Genomic DNA, 15,957 nt, shown 5'->3' with positions numbered 1-15,957 from the left:
GTTTATGATTTTCAAGTGGTGAAAGGCTTGGATTTATGAAAGTGACTTTGGAAAAGCTAGAAACAATCGTGTCACGATCTCCTCATAGTTTATAGTTGGTCCCCTACTGCGTTAGACAAACGAAGAGTTCGAAATAAACTAAGCCAATGATCTAAGGTGGAGTCCTTTGAATGCTATCGGGCAAACGAAAATAGGCAGTAGGTAGAAGTATGCTTTTAAAATTGACTTCTCTATGACGAACGACCAACGGAAAGACAAATTAAAGGAATCGAGGTCGATCTATTTATTATGACGAAAATGACAAAATTAATGAAGTTGATTTTTGCTATCAATTTTTTCTATTAATCCTCTATAACCCAATTTTATTTTGTGTTTATAACAAAATTATATATATATATATATTTATAATTATACTTATTCTATTACATATAGTATAAGTAATACTAGAATATTATTATATTAGTATAAGTATTGAGTTGGCAACTAAGTGATTGCCGAATTTCAAATAAGAAGGAAACGACAAAATCCGCAATCACTTAGTTGTTAACCCAATATATAAGTACATTATATACAATAATTATACCAGTATAAATAGTATTACAACTAATACTATATAATTATACTAATTGTATAAAATATACTTCAAAAGTGTGAAAAATTTCGGATATGAAACAACAATTAATATTTTCTACTCATTGAAACAAATCAAACTTATAAAATAAAAATATATAAGTGTATAATTTCAAAGTTACATGACGTTATAGAGGATTAAATCAATTCGACGAATAATGGTCGACTACAATCGTACTTCAGATGATGAAGAAACAACGTAGGACTAGTCGAAGCCGTCACAGTCGTTACTATTTATCACATAAACTATCAATACTCATCTCGGCACGCAGCGTGGGCATCGTCGATTACGCTCGACGACATCCTTGTAACGCAAAATGTTTCCAACGCAACATTGACAGAGATACACGCCTTTTTCTATCATTCTAAACTTGTTAATACGTTTTTTCTAAACGATTCAACAAAAAAGAATTCATAAAAATACAATCTTTCAAGATTATTAATCTTGATAAATCATTTTTTATCTACTATAGAACAGGAACCTCGTTTAGAACTTATTCTATCGTTCAAAATTAATATGAGAAAGATGTAATACGTTACCGACGACATTCATAACTTGTCTTTGAATGTCAACGATTTATTTTTACTTCGAACTACAGAGAGAGAAAGAGAAAGAGAGAGAGGGAGAGAGAGAGAAGAAGAGAGAAGGAGATAGAAGGAGAAAGAGAGAAAGAGAAGGAAAGAGAAAGAGAGAGAAGGTAGAGAGAGAGAGAGACGGAGACAGAGAGAACAGCAAGCAATAGTTATAAATCTTCAACTCTAAAGCAATCTCTAAGACGTTTACGATCTGTTAGATAATATTAGATCAACGATGGTATCCATCTAACAAAACGATTGTCAATCATTGAAGCTAAATCGATTTGCCAAAATTTTCCTCGCAACGAATTTCTAATATTATTATATCCCGATAATATAAAATCGTGTATCTTTATTTTTATTTTTTTTCTCTCTGAAACAACAAAATTTGATTAAAAGAATCCATTATCTCTTTCGCTTTCTTCTTTCTTGTCACGCTATTTCCCTTACATAGCAATTAATTCGTTATTACCGCATTGCCAGGTTGTAAGTCACGGAAGGTAATTACAATGCTTGGTAATTCCTGCACCGTTAAGTTACGCAGCTGGGATAATGGGACATAATTTTTTCCTTCAACGCAACAATTCCAATATGATCTGACTTCATTTTCATTTTACCATCACGCTCGCTGTTAATATCTTATTATTAATTCTTCGAAAAAAAGGAAAAAGATAATTGTCCCTCTTAACGTAATATGAAATCGAATTGATTAGTATTAATGAAAGGATGATCGATGAGATCGATACGAACGATTCAAATTTCAAGGAAATTCGTTGCTGATACTAGTTTAATTGAAAGAAACTAGATACTCTTTAGCCAGCACGCATTAGCAGCTGTTTTCTCAGTGATCGATACCTAAGTAGCAGGAAAATACACGGTTCGATCGATTCTATGGATCGTTGCCAAAACAAATAAAGGTAAGCCAACGTCGTTAACGTCCCTTGGAGATTCGTTAACGATAATTTTCGATATACCTATTCTCTCTCTCTTTCTCTCTCTCCCCTCCCCTCCCCTCTCTCTCTCTCTCTCTCTCTCGCAGTAATACAAAAAGATTACCCAAATACTTAGATGTTTTCGTTCGATGGATCATGATGCTGCGAAGACTTACCTCCAAATATGTGGGGAAAATCCAGGACACACGTCTCCACACTGTAAACATGGCTGTCCCTCCTCGACGTCCGTGATCAGGACACCCTAACATAAGATTCGTTCGTTAATTTTCATATTATTTATTTTTATTTTGTATATATAATTTTTGTTTGCGTAATCTCAACAAATAGTGAATAACTTGTTAAATATAGAAGAAAAAATTATAGCTTATTCCATATGACCTAACAACATTCATTAAATTCCAATTTTCGTTTTATTTATCTTTACTTTCCGTACATAATTTTTGTTTACGTAATCTCGGCAAATGCGTATAACCTGTTAAATATAGAAGAAACTACAGCTTATTCCATGTAATCTCCTAACAAGATTCATTAACCAATTTTCATAATATTTATTTTTACTTTTTGTACATAATTTTTGTTTACATAATCTCGATAAATGTGACTAACTTGTTAAATATAAGAGAAACTATTGCTTATTCCATGTGACATCCTAATAAGATTCATTCACTAATTTCCATATTAAATATTTATTTTCATTATACGTCAATAATCTTTTTTTACGTAATTACGATAAATACGAAAAATATCAAGAAGAAACTATGGTTTATTCCGTATGAGACCGAAACAAATCGCGAAAGTATCGTTCCATCGATTCGTTCGAAGAAAATGGCGTTGCGAATCAATTGCAAAAGACCGAAAGCTTTCAATCCCTTCTCTTCCTACGCGTCACCGTCTACGCGAAGCAAATACTCAGTGATCTTTTTCTATCTCTTTTTTTTTCTTTTTCTCTAAAAGGAAAATGCAATGAAGTCGTGTTTAAATTCTTCGACACACATATGTACAGAATAAAATAATAGTACAGATGTCGATCAATTCGATCGTCCATTCGTGCGAATCGGTAAAAGCGGAACGCGTTCTACTTCAAAGTATCCTAACATTTTTCTAATCTATTAGCTTACTTTAATATTCTCAAAAGTAATTGAAATTATTATCGTGGATATCGGTAACAGAGGAACTAACTAAAAACATTATGACCTGATCGAATCTAAAAGGATCGATGAACCTAATCGATACTTTTAAACTTTCATTTAATTTTTTTTAGGGACAATTTTTTCTTTTTCAAGTTATAAAAATATAATTTAATTTTTTGAAGTATTAAAAACAAACTATAGACGAAATTTACACGTACACATATTACGTGTCAATGACTTTGAAGAAATTAAATCGATCATTTTTATTGTCAAATCGAAGTACCTATAAAAATCCATTTCTTTTTCATGAATTTTGTGAAATATATAAAAAGAGTGAAAGATGTTCGATATGGTATCGTGTGTCTCGTGGCAAATCTAACATAAAGACTAAAGAGGAATCCTGTGAGATGAGGTGCGGTGCGGTGAGGCTAAGTGAGGCGAGGCAACTCGCGTTGGATGCGTTCAAGAACCTTCCGCGCAGCATATATGGTCGGTCCGCCCACGTGGAACGACTTGTCGTCGACGATATAGCCAAATATCGCGTATATGACGAATACACACATTCAAAAATATGCCAGGCAAGAATCTCGCGTCTCCATTTTATTCTAGGATATGCATATATAGCGATCCTAAATAATGATCTCTACCGAAATGTGGTTTGGGTTGCGCCTAATTAACATAATTTTTTTCTTTCTTTTTCTTTTGACAGTGAGTCACGATCGAACAGACCACGTCTAGTCTTCGTCATCGTCTTCATCATCATCCTCGTCATCGTCCTCGTCATTGTCCTCGTCATCATTTTTAAACATTATTATTAGTTCCATCGATTATTAGAAATATTCTCTATCGATTTATTCCTCTTGGTTTTTACATGGTATATATATATGGTATATACAACGGAAAAAGGGAAACGTTTTAGTTTCTTTCGAATTGTAAAAAGATTAAGCGTGAAATTATGTGTAGGTATGTATGTATATTTCGAAAGATCGCTCGAAAACTTTGAAATCTCGTCTATTGGGTCAAATCGATAGTTCACCTCTCTCTTGAGATGGCACGATAAGCGTCGTATTAACCGTTACAGTGATAATTAACTCTCATCGTTAACGAAGCGTAGAACTCCTCGTTGATCATCCATAATAGAAAGGGTTCGCTTTTAAAGCCGAAAGCAACTAAGGAGAGATCTTATCCGCGATGTTGTTTCTTACGTGACGTGGCTGTTCCACTTATGGCTCGTTCAATGACATTCGCAGGACGCAATGGCCAACGAACGAAAAGCCGCATGCTGTGTCGAGACCGAACGATAGTCGGTCCTATGACTTATGTAGACATCTGTGTGTGATTGTTTGCCAAAATAATTATTCTAATCTCTATAATACGAATATCCATCTCACGGGGGATTGAAAAAAAAAAGAAAAGAAAAATAATGAAAATCTTTGATACGCATGTGTTCATCATTTTAATTATAAATTTTCGTACATATTTCTTTTATGTCATTTAATGCAATATCGTTTATATTCTTTATATTCTCACAACACACGTGTGTCCGTTCATAATTTCACTGATTAATCTCTGATATAATATATATATATATATATATATATATATATATATATATATATATATATTTGTGTAATATATATAAAAGACGAGAGGTTAAAAATTTGATCGCGGATAAAATTTGATTCTCAACGCCATATGACATTGGGTACACTTTAGGTCCACTTTCGTTCGATCCCGATAGCCCACGTATTATTATTCGAATAATGATATCCCATGCAAGATCCACCAAAGAAATTTGTCCTTTTTAACGAGCCAATTTTTATCTTCTCCAACGATTAATGAATATCGCTTCTCGTTTCTGTATCATACATGTCTGATCGAACGCAATAGACTCAGAAAAGTGCCATACCCCTTCGCGATAATTCCAAAGTCTTCTCGAGGGAGTAGATCCATGGGGTATTCCTGGTATTAAGCCATCTCTACGAGTTTCACGCCAAGAATCCAGTCGTTGCTCGTTGTCAGCATCCTCATCGTCCTTTACAATCGGCATTACCTTTTTCTTATCTTTCTCCTCCTCCCTCCTCTGATCCTCCTTCTCACCTTCCTCTCCACTTTCCTCATCGCTATCATAACGCTGTGAAGACACATCACACCTTTTGCGTCGCTCCAAACCAAAATCTTGCATACGTCGACGTCGTCTCGAATTTTCCGAAATATTAGGACGAATCCTTACAATAGTCGTACCATTTCGTTCACGAGCGATTCTTCCCTTCGAATCAAAATCTCGATTATCAGGGATTCGGCGACCGTTCTTTCGAATCGAATCTTCTTGCTCGATTTCGCTCTCGTCTCCTTCGTCCTCCTCGTAAGCACCTTCGACGAGACTTCCATTATTCTCCTTTCCTAAGATCCTTCCCTCTGTTCTTCTCCCTCTACCATTCTCTTTAAGATATTTTGCAGCAAAGAGTCTGTTACTCTCGCGCCAAAAATCCTTTCGATCCTTCGTTTCTTGAAAATTTTCTTTTATATCCTCATCTACTCTCCCCGATGTAAAAGCTCGAGAATGCTTTTCCAATTTTTTGTCCCGAGTACCTTCTTCACTTACTTTCTTTATCATAGGCCCATTCGAGGAGCGAACTCTCGATTCTATATCATTTCTATCCTTCCAAGGACTCGTTCCACTAGATACCCCTCTCTCGCGACTCGTGAAAAAATTTCTATCAGATTCGACAAATCGATCGTCGAACGAACTACTTCGCCTTTTTGATTCTTCTTCGTTTTGATCCTTACCAACGTCGCAATAAACCCCATAAGAATGTTCCCTCTCAGATTCGATCCCTCGATCCTTAAAAGAAATTCGTCTACCTAAGATGTTTTCTCTTTGTTCTTTCGAGACTCGACGTATAGGACTCGTAGTCGATTCGACGGAGTTTTCGTCCTTGAAAGAGATACTGGTAATTATTCCACGATCTTGATTATCAGGAGTCCGTTTTCTTTCCCCGACAATTTTATCATCCCCGAATGATATTATCCTTGCATTAGAGACTCGTGTATGGTCTCTCGACGATCTTTTTTCTTTTTCTTCCTCCTCAAATGAGATTTTACCATACTCAGGATGTTTCGCTTTGAAAGAACTCCTTCTTCCTAAATCGACACTATCTACCAATTCGATCTTTTCCCTCTCGGTGACGTCACTCTTTCGACTCTTTATCGTACACTTAATTCCACCATCTGAATCGTTCTTGAATGGATTCCGTCCTCGTATCTCATTATCCTGATCCTTGAAAGACGTTCTCCTCGTTATACCGATCTCTTTCTTCGAATGCATCCTTTGTGAATACATATCCGTGTCTCCGCTGAAAGAAATCTTCCTGACCGTTTCTCTCTCCTTCGAAGGATCGTGAAGATTTTTTTTTAAATATTCTTGATCCCTCTTATCTTCGACCGTTGCTCTTTCATATCTCTGTATTCTAACATCAAATTCCCCGGGCAATACTTCATATGGACGAGTAGTACTACTACTACTATTACTACTCTTCGTCTCGTCCTTCGTACGAGCTCGATCCTCCTCGACGTCCTTGGATCTTGATCGTCTACGAGTGATTTCGACTACGTACGCGTCTTGGCTCTTCCTCGAAGAATTCTCCTTCTCTCGACGGTCGTTGTCCCTATCGAAGGGCGCACGTCTACCTTCTATACGTCGAACATTGTCGTCGACGTTCAACCCAAACATCTCCTCGCGAACATGAGACTCGGCTTCACGAAGCATGTATCTTGGAATTCGCTCGTCTAACTCTCGAAAACCATTCGCGTCGTTACTCCTTGCACGGCCTAATTCATATCTGGAAACTTTCTCGATACTCCTCGATCTTCTACGATCCTCGTGCGTTTCCTCGCCTCTATTCGATTTACAGAAATCGTCGAAACGTTGATCGTAACCAACAGACGTTTTTGTATCATCCTCCTGACGATTTCCAAGCTCTTCGTCGACGAGACAACGTCGACGTCGACGTTGACGACGATCCTCGATCGTCGACGAAATAATCCCCCCTCTCTCCGGACTTCCCCGTTCTCTTCTATTTCTCAACTTATCCTCTTCGCGTGTTTTCAATCGTTCGATCATCGCTCCGATCCTATGATCTGTATCCGTTCGTACATCGATACTAGGAAAACTCGTTTTCTTCCGGTTCTCACCATTTCTTCGAACATCCGAGGACTCCGCGAACATATAATTTCGTGAATCGACTCCTTCCGAGGAATCTTCATTCTTCCTCGTCTCGTCTTTTCTCGATCCGTGTATTTCTCGATTGATAATCTTTTCTTTCTGATTCTCTTTTCTCGGACTTGCGACGTATTCCTCGTAAAGCAACGGTGGCTTATCATTGTTATCATTCACATCTTCATCATCCTCCTCTTCCTCCTCTTCCTCCTCTTCCTCCGCTTCCTCATCTTCCTTCTTCTTTTCATCTATTTCCTTACGTCCAGCTATATCTTTCATATCCCATGATGCAAACCGATCCTTGCTTCTCTTATAAAGAATATCTGGATCCTCTTCAATTTCTTCTCCGAACCGTCTACCATTTCTCTCAGAACACTCCCTACGTAAATCTCCAAAGCGATAACTATTTTCCCGCGCCGCTTTGCCATTCCTTTTATCATTTCGTTCTTCCGGCTCATAATAAAACGTATCGCTTCCAAATGACGTTGCTTTTGGTCTGTCCTTCGACATTGAAGAACTGCGAAGGCGCGAACTCATTTCGTTTACTAATGTAAATAAATATTTGATGACCTTCTATTACGGTCTATCTTCCCCTCCTTTTTTTCTTCTTCTTCTTCTTCTCTATTCATACAACACCAATGATATACGATTCTTGCTTCCGTCAGATGATCGCGATGAATAAATAATCAAAGAGAGCAACAGAGTGTAGATCTAAAAGATCCAACCGGTAGGTACGTCGCGTTACAAATCGTTCTTACGTGTGCGACGATCTTAGCTCGTTGCGATGATTCCTTTTTCACAAAACAGTCAGTTCCGGACGAACCGAGGAAAAGATCGAGAGAGCGAACGAGAAGGAGAGCTTGTGCTAAGGAGCCAAGCAGACGACCCTGAAAGTCGTCTGTGGACTTTCACGAACGCGAGCACTTTGCCGGTCGAAGTCACCGCGAGAGTGTGCACCGGAGGAGAGCGTGTTTCTCTCTCTTTCTCTCTATTTCTCTCTCTCTCTCTCTCTCTCTCTTTCTTTCTCTTTCTCTTTCTCTCTTTTTCTCCCCAGTATCGGAGAGAGGGAGTACTCCCCCTCTCTTCCTTTGCCAACACGGCAACCTCCGCACAGAACCACCACCACCTCCGTAGGCGGCCTCCGTTCTGTGGTCCTCCTCGAGAAAAGAGACGGGCCACTCGATTCTCCCGTTAATTCGCTGATGAATCTACCTTTTGCCATATACGATAGAGAGAGAAAGAGAAAGAGAGAGAGTGTCTCGACCTTGTCGACAGTTCAGAATACTATCCCTCTGTCTTCCTGAAAACGCTTACCACTTCTTCTCTTTCGACAATTTAAGAAGACACGATTACGAGAAAGAGAAAGACGAGATAGAGAAATAGAGAGAAAGGTTGTATCTCGAGAGAAGAGAGCTTCGTCAAGAAGCCTGATGCAGAGCAGTTATTAAATTTCACTCTGCGGCGAAGAACTCGTTCTTTTTTTTCTTTTTATATTTTATATATATATATATATATATATAAAATATATATCTATATATATATGTATATAATATATAATATATATATATATATATCCTTCGTGTCGACGAGTTCCACGAGGTAGCTGTATGTTTCTCGCCTAGAGGATCGTATTCGAATCTCATCTTTAGTCAAAGTAGTCCGAACGAAAGACATTTAGGAGGTTTACTTACGCGTGGAAAAAGAGTACAAAATGGTGAGAGCGAGTCAGAGAAATTGCGGAGAAAGGTAAGTCTTAAAACACGCGTCGCTGATTCGTAAGCTTACTTATTTCTTTTTTGTTTCTTTTTCTTCTTCTCTTTTTTTTTGTTGTTAATGTTATTGTTATTTTCTTTTCTTTTTCGTTTTCTCGATCGAAAAGCTTACGAGAATGTATTCTTCGAAATTCTCTTTCGTTTAGTTCACTCTATATTGTGCTGATTCGCCATATACCAGAAATGGAAAGTCGAAGCCACCTCAGGGAATACCCTTGCCTCCCTTCGAGACTTTGTTCCTACCATCGTCTCGCTTCGCCTCGCTTCGTCTCACCTCACCTACTCTCCTCTCCACTTGTCCCTTCCTCCTCCATCATTCTCTCTCTCTCTCTCTTTCTCTCTCTCTCTTTCTCTCTTTCTCTCTCTCTCTTTCTCTCTTTCTTTCTCATCGGATCGCATCGCATCGCATCGCATCCCATCGCTGAGAGGCAAGGTCAATTCCCCTCCACATCTCAATCCCTACCCTGTCTCATTCTATTTTATTTATTTCCACGTTTGCCCTGACGACGCCAATACGAAACACGAAAATGATTAAAATATTGGGATTTATCGGAAGTATATGCACAGGTTTATCTAATTGACGATTATTATCTTACTATAACACAGTTTCATTTGAACATCGTAGTTATGCTGTGAGAATGGCATCTAAAGTATGATAAAAATTCGAATATGAAAATAGATCTATCTAAAATTTTATCTAATCAATGATTACTATTCTATTATTATAACATAGTTTCTTTCTTACATCGTAGTCAAATTATAAAAACGACTAAAGAATGATTAAAATATTCTAATATGTTGAAACTATATGTATAAGTTTAGCTAATTAATAATCATATTTATTTGATCAGTATTATTATTAATTAATGATAAGTATTTTGTAAAATAAATGTTCAGTATATATAAATATTTTGTTCAGTATAAATAATTAATCAGGGATGAATAATATTTATTCAGTATAAATATTAATAAATAATTAAGTTAGGATTGCATCAGGGTTGCGTTACTTGTATTATGCATACTGATATTTGATTATAAATACTGACTAAATTTTTAAAAATACTAATCTAATAAGTAACAGCCATTAATAATTACTATCCTACCGTAACGTGATTTCATTTGAACATCAATACAAATGTAGTTTTCTTTCGAGATCGCTTACAAGATAATTAAAATATAAGAATATATCGGAGTTATATGTATAAATTTATTTAATTCTACTTTACTATCGTATAGTAGTATAGTTTCGTTTGAACATCGTAAATATGCCGTGATAATGAATACATAAAGGATGATTGAAATATTAAAATTTATCATAGTTATATGTAAACTTTGTTCAATTCGTAATTGTTATTATATAGTAGCATGATTTCGTTTGAACATCGTAATTTTATTTTGAGAACATCTATTTCAAATAGAACAGCAGGTGACTCTTCAACGGAAGGCGCACCCTGCTTCCTGTTTCGACTCCCTCTTGTCTACTGAACACTACTAAAGAGTTCTACTTCTACAATCCTCCTTACTTCTACGATCCATCTAAATAACTCATCAACTGGTTAAATTATTATCCGAAGGCTAAGAACTAGTTTCCTTTCTAATTGAAAACAAAAAAATGAATTTGACTTTTCTAATTGTCACGGAAAATCGTGAAACACGGAGTAGAATGAACGGATATAAACGTTTAGAAAGCGAAAAGCTGGAAAAATCATCGACTTTCGTACGTTCCAAAGAAGAAACGTGCAAAAATTCGATCGACTATATCGAATGGCTGTTCACTCGAACGTGACGAGAGAAAAAGAATAAATACGTGTATATGAATTCCAGTTTGCTTGACCAGCTGTTTGCTTATCGGTGAAATAACTAAATTATTTCTAACAATCTATTAATTGCCAAATAAAAATGTCTATGTAAATAAAAAAAATAAACGATCATTTTGTTGGATTAATCAAACGAAGAAAATTTGGCGAAAAATAACGAGATAACTAAAGAAGACGAAATTGAACTTCTTTTTTTGTGTGTCAAAAAATAAAATAAAAATAAAAAATAATATGAAAGTTATTAATTATTAATGATTAAATAAACGAGTGTTCGATCTTAAATTTACATGGCGTTATAGAGAAAATGAATGTAAGTATGTAATTTATGAAATAAACAGGACTTTTAAATAGAATAAGGTACAAGTATAACTTTTTGGAAAAGCTTAAGATACAGCCCTGAGTGTGGGTCGTGGCAAGGTCCTGTAAGTACGCCCCCGCCTTTTATATAGCGTTTATAAACGTCTAGAGGCTGCGACCACGCGAGCACGCGACCACGCGACCACGAGGCGGTGAACGGGGCCTCACGTACGCACCGACCTTTCGCCCGAAATGGCGAGGATAACCATTCGAAGGTACGTAGGTAAAAACCAATACATCTATATATATAATTAGATAAATACATATTCCAAATGTTATCGCAACCTTTTCGTTTATTTATCCAAATTTTTTAATCAAAAAAAAAAAAAAAGATAAAAAAGAAAGAAAAAAGAGAGATCATTTATTCAACAAGAAAAAGATAGACAAAAGATCTTTTTTAACAGTTTACTATAGTGCATAAAATTAATATTTATAAACGTTGAAATCGAAAAAAAACGATGAAAAATAAATAAACAGCAGTTACTTAGAAATGTATGACGTAGTAAATGAGAGAAAGAAAGTAACGCTCTAATTGAATTTAACGGTTTCGCTGGTAAGCATTTAGCGGTCCATGTCACAACTGTTCTGCTTCTCGTAATATGGTAGTGAGTCATTGGAGGCCTTCTCGTTCCATCGGAGAATGGCGAGGTCGGAGAATATGCTTTCTTTCGCTACTGCTAACTATAAGACTGTTATCGGAATCTGTGTATTGAACGTATATACATACATATCAGACCGCTGACCTCGTCGATTCGCAAAGGCCCCTTATGAACGTCTACCTTTGTAGTTTTCAATGATAGCTATGTGGATGGTGATTAAAAAATTAATTCATTTTGTTTAAACTTGTGGTAAATATAAGATGAAAAATTGACAAATAAATTTATTTCGAAAGAGATATCTACCTATATATACTTTTATAATGTATTAATTATGTCAATAATAATTACCCAAGTAGAAATTAAATTTTGCCGCGAACTTGAAGCGACATCCCGCGGAAATGAAAAGTATCATTAAAAAAATTGGTTATACCAAAGGTCGGTACTATAGAAATCTATGATTAACAAAATCGATCGATAATATAATTAATTATATAAATTATATTTATTCTACGTACGTTCTCCTTTTTTACTATCTATTTATATTCCATCACGCGAATAGATATAACGTTGTAACGTTGAATATCTTGACATATTGCTTGATCAAATAAAAAAATACACATTCAAAATTTAATCCAATAAAATTTTTTGCGGATTACATTGACATGTGTACTTTAAAAGATGAATAAAAGAAACTCGATTATAAATGATAAGAATAATCGAATTTTTCGTGGAAATCGATATTTTTTACGCTCTCGCAAATATGTCACAGTTGGAATAAGAAGAAAAAAAGAAGAAAAAAGCAAAAAAAGAAAAAACTTCGTCGTGACTTTAGGGACTGCGACATCAAGGTCCTCCCCACTTATGAAAACAACACTGGTATCTAGTGGGCAGCGATTATTTTGAAAGCAGGCAATGACATTGAGCCGTCGACTCAATGATGTCAGACGTACGGAAGTGACATCATTTTGTTCCTTATCACAAACTCCGTCTAAATTGAACGCAATACGAATAACAATCCGTTCTTGCTATCAACAAAGATGGCAAATCAAAATATTCAGTCATCTATTAACCAAAATATACATACTTCGAATCGATAGATTTGTTTATCCTTCAATTCATTATCTCATTATTATCCTACACAATTAATAACAGACTCGAAAATATCCTCTTATTGAAAATGATTTAATCATCCCAATGAAATATTTTTCTTCCCCTTTTTTCACCTCAAAAAGAAAAAAAAAGAAAAGAAAACAGAAAAGCTAATGATATAAACCAAGAAATAATATATATATATACGTGGACAGATTTCCTTAGCAAGCTTAAACAAAATTTTCCTATATGCAGAGCTAACAGTAGGAGAAATTGCATTCACTCTCCATGGATATGTACATATATATATATATATATATATATATATTGTACACATTTATAAAAATTATGTATACATACGCACCATATACGTATGTACTACTATACACAGATCAGGAGAACCTAACAACGTCCAACACTACTGACATTCCCGAACGATTGTGTCACGCGTGCTTATAGTCGCACGATGCTTTTCGGTGCACCCTATGAGGCATGCGCACGCGTGCATTCCCTTCTCCCCTTTGTCACCTGCACCTTTCAAGAGAAACGTTCGAGTTTTCATTGTTATAAAGCTATACATATTAAATACTCGAGGCTGAATCTTTTCTTGTGATTCATCTCTTCAAAGCTATTGACCTAATTTACTAAATAAATTGATGTGACCTTGACGTAAACAGGAACCATGACTGATTCATAACATCCTGATTAGACTTGAAATCATTCTATGGTACTTAAATCTATATGATTTATTTAATAAACCTACTTACTATTACTCTAATTATTGATTATTAAAATAGAAAAATAGAGAATTGTAGTAGAAAGGGAGAGAACCGTCAAGGATATTTGCTGATAATTATCTGATCTCTACCACTTCACGTAGCTGCAGGGTTATCGCTACTTATCACCGATTACAAAGAAAGTGAAACGGAATTTATCACGTATTACCTCGAGAAAGTAACGTTCACGTTACACCTCACTTCCATTATCAATAAACTTCTACAAACCGTTAGAATACTTTATTAATACTTTTGGTCGATCTGTTCGAATACAACCTGTTGGGTGTGTCCCAATATATATATCGAATGAAGCTATATTGAATGAAAATATATATATATATTCAATATAGCTTCATTCGTTTATACACACATATGTGTATGTGTGTATGTGTATATATAAACGAATGAACCACTTTTACATTCTATTTCTATTTCAGTTATGAACTATTACCTATGTAAGAAGGACATATAGAAATCCGATTTGTCCTCGTAATGCTAAATAAAGAAACTACACAGGTATATAAAAAGGAAGAGAGGCTGATTTGAGATCATCGATCCACCTCGTTTACAAACACGTATACAGGAGGGTTGAATTTTTCTTCCTATTACGAGGCACAGTTTAATCTAATACAAAGAGTGCGTTCAATTACGATTATTTTTTAGGATTGCCCAAGGTTTTCAGAGTGTTCAGGAAGGGAGAAAAAAGAACGCTTTATAACAACCCTGTCACGCAAGAAATCCAAAGGGGATCCAAGAATTGCTTACTGTCACGCAATACCAAAACGAAACTGACCATACGTATAACTTCCGTTATGACAATATCACATCGCAAAGTGAATCTACTTAGTTTGATGGAAGGTGCGCCAGTATATCCGTCGCGAAAAGCTGTTACGATGGAAAATCAAGAATATCTATACGCGAAGAAGCTTTACGACTGTCTTTAATATTGTCCTTGCCAAGAGAAAAGTTTAAAAAAATGCATTGAGGTTGTGATCGTTTTGCCATCGTTAGGTAATTACTTCAATTGATACAGAATCGACATTAATTGAAATCTTTGCAATGTCAAACACGTGGAAGTCCGCAAAATTTATTAACTCTAATAATTTCTCTACTAATTGATTGTTAATATTTCCTGAGTTTCGTAACTTATTTTTCAAAAGAAATGACAAAATTCATATGCTTTATCACTATACAATTAAATGTATGCATACTTTGAATTTTTTTATCATAAGCTTCTCGCGACATTAATTTTCTAATTCTCACGTTCGATAATCTCTCTCTCTTTCTCTTTCTCTTTCTCTCTTTCTCTCTCTTTTTCTCTCACTCTCTCTCTTTCTCTCTTTCTCTCTTTCTCTCTCTCTCTTTCTCTGTCTTTCTCTTTCTCTTTCTTTCTCTCTTTCTCTCTCTCTCTCTTCCTAGCCTTTATCGTGCGAGAACTCGTTTGGCCATAAATGAAATCGCGATGTAGCATTGGCACAATTCTATTTCTTGATCTTTCGAAATTACTTCGACTAATGTAGACTACACCAAAGTAAAGTAAAATAAAGTTTTCGAGTTAATTAGTTTTAAAGCATAAAAAGATGTATTATTTTTACTAAGTGTTAGTTATTCGTCGTAGTTTCGTAATAGAAAATGTTACGAAGTGCAAATATGAGTTTTGCATTAATTGCATAAACACGCGATCCTTTACATTAAATAAAAAGTAGAAAATATATATATATATATATCATTCATCAAATTCAAAAACAAATTATAATCATGCCAGTAAGAATAATTTTAACATACACTACGATCCATCATCAAAGATATACATAACTTGACACTTCATAAGCTAAAACCCTCGACCAACCGACGGTCGTATCGACGTTGCGGAAAGCTAACTTGCTGCTAAGCTACGACGTTATTTTATGACGAGACACAGGAAGAGAATATTGCGAAAGAGTACAAACGATGGTCAGATACTAAATTAATAATTCTACTGTTGGCTTAATAATATGCGAGCAACGTACCCGTATGGAACCGAATGAGCTATTCCCCGG

At 35.5% G+C, this 15,957-nt stretch overlaps 1 protein-coding gene and 1 long non-coding RNA gene across 7 annotated transcripts in view; one reads left to right on the top strand and one right to left on the bottom strand.

The window, feature by feature from the left end:
* Positions 1 to 15,957, bottom strand: part of LOC124426899 (four and a half LIM domains protein 2) — a 52,114-nt gene that overhangs the window by 34,552 nt on the left and 1,605 nt on the right. For 3 of the 6 annotated variants that reach the window (XM_046969112.1, XM_046969111.1, XM_046969109.1), the window contains exons 1-2: positions 5,199 to 8,856; positions 2,315 to 2,400 (exon numbers count right to left, since the gene is read on the bottom strand). In XM_046969112.1, the coding sequence (XP_046825068.1) occupies positions 2,315 to 2,400; positions 5,199 to 8,045 (2,933 nt within the window). In that variant the 5' untranslated portion in view covers positions 8,046 to 8,856. Of the gene's footprint in view, positions 1 to 2,314; positions 2,401 to 5,198; positions 8,857 to 15,703; positions 15,731 to 15,957 lie in introns of those variants that run through there. The other 3 variants (XM_046969118.1, XM_046969110.1, XM_046969117.1) reach the window with 3 other exon arrangements.
* On the top strand, positions 11,578 to 15,682 carry LOC124426902. Its single transcript, XR_006942834.1, has 3 exons — positions 11,578 to 11,669; positions 14,356 to 14,434; positions 14,582 to 15,682. It is a non-coding gene; the product is annotated as an uncharacterized LOC124426902 (long non-coding RNA).

The sequence above is a fragment of the Vespa crabro genome, chromosome 9, assembly GCF_910589235.1.
Source record: "Vespa crabro chromosome 9, iyVesCrab1.2, whole genome shotgun sequence".
Classification (NCBI taxonomy): domain Eukaryota; kingdom Metazoa; phylum Arthropoda; class Insecta; order Hymenoptera; family Vespidae; genus Vespa; species Vespa crabro.
This window is presented reverse-complemented; position numbering and strand designations above follow the sequence as displayed.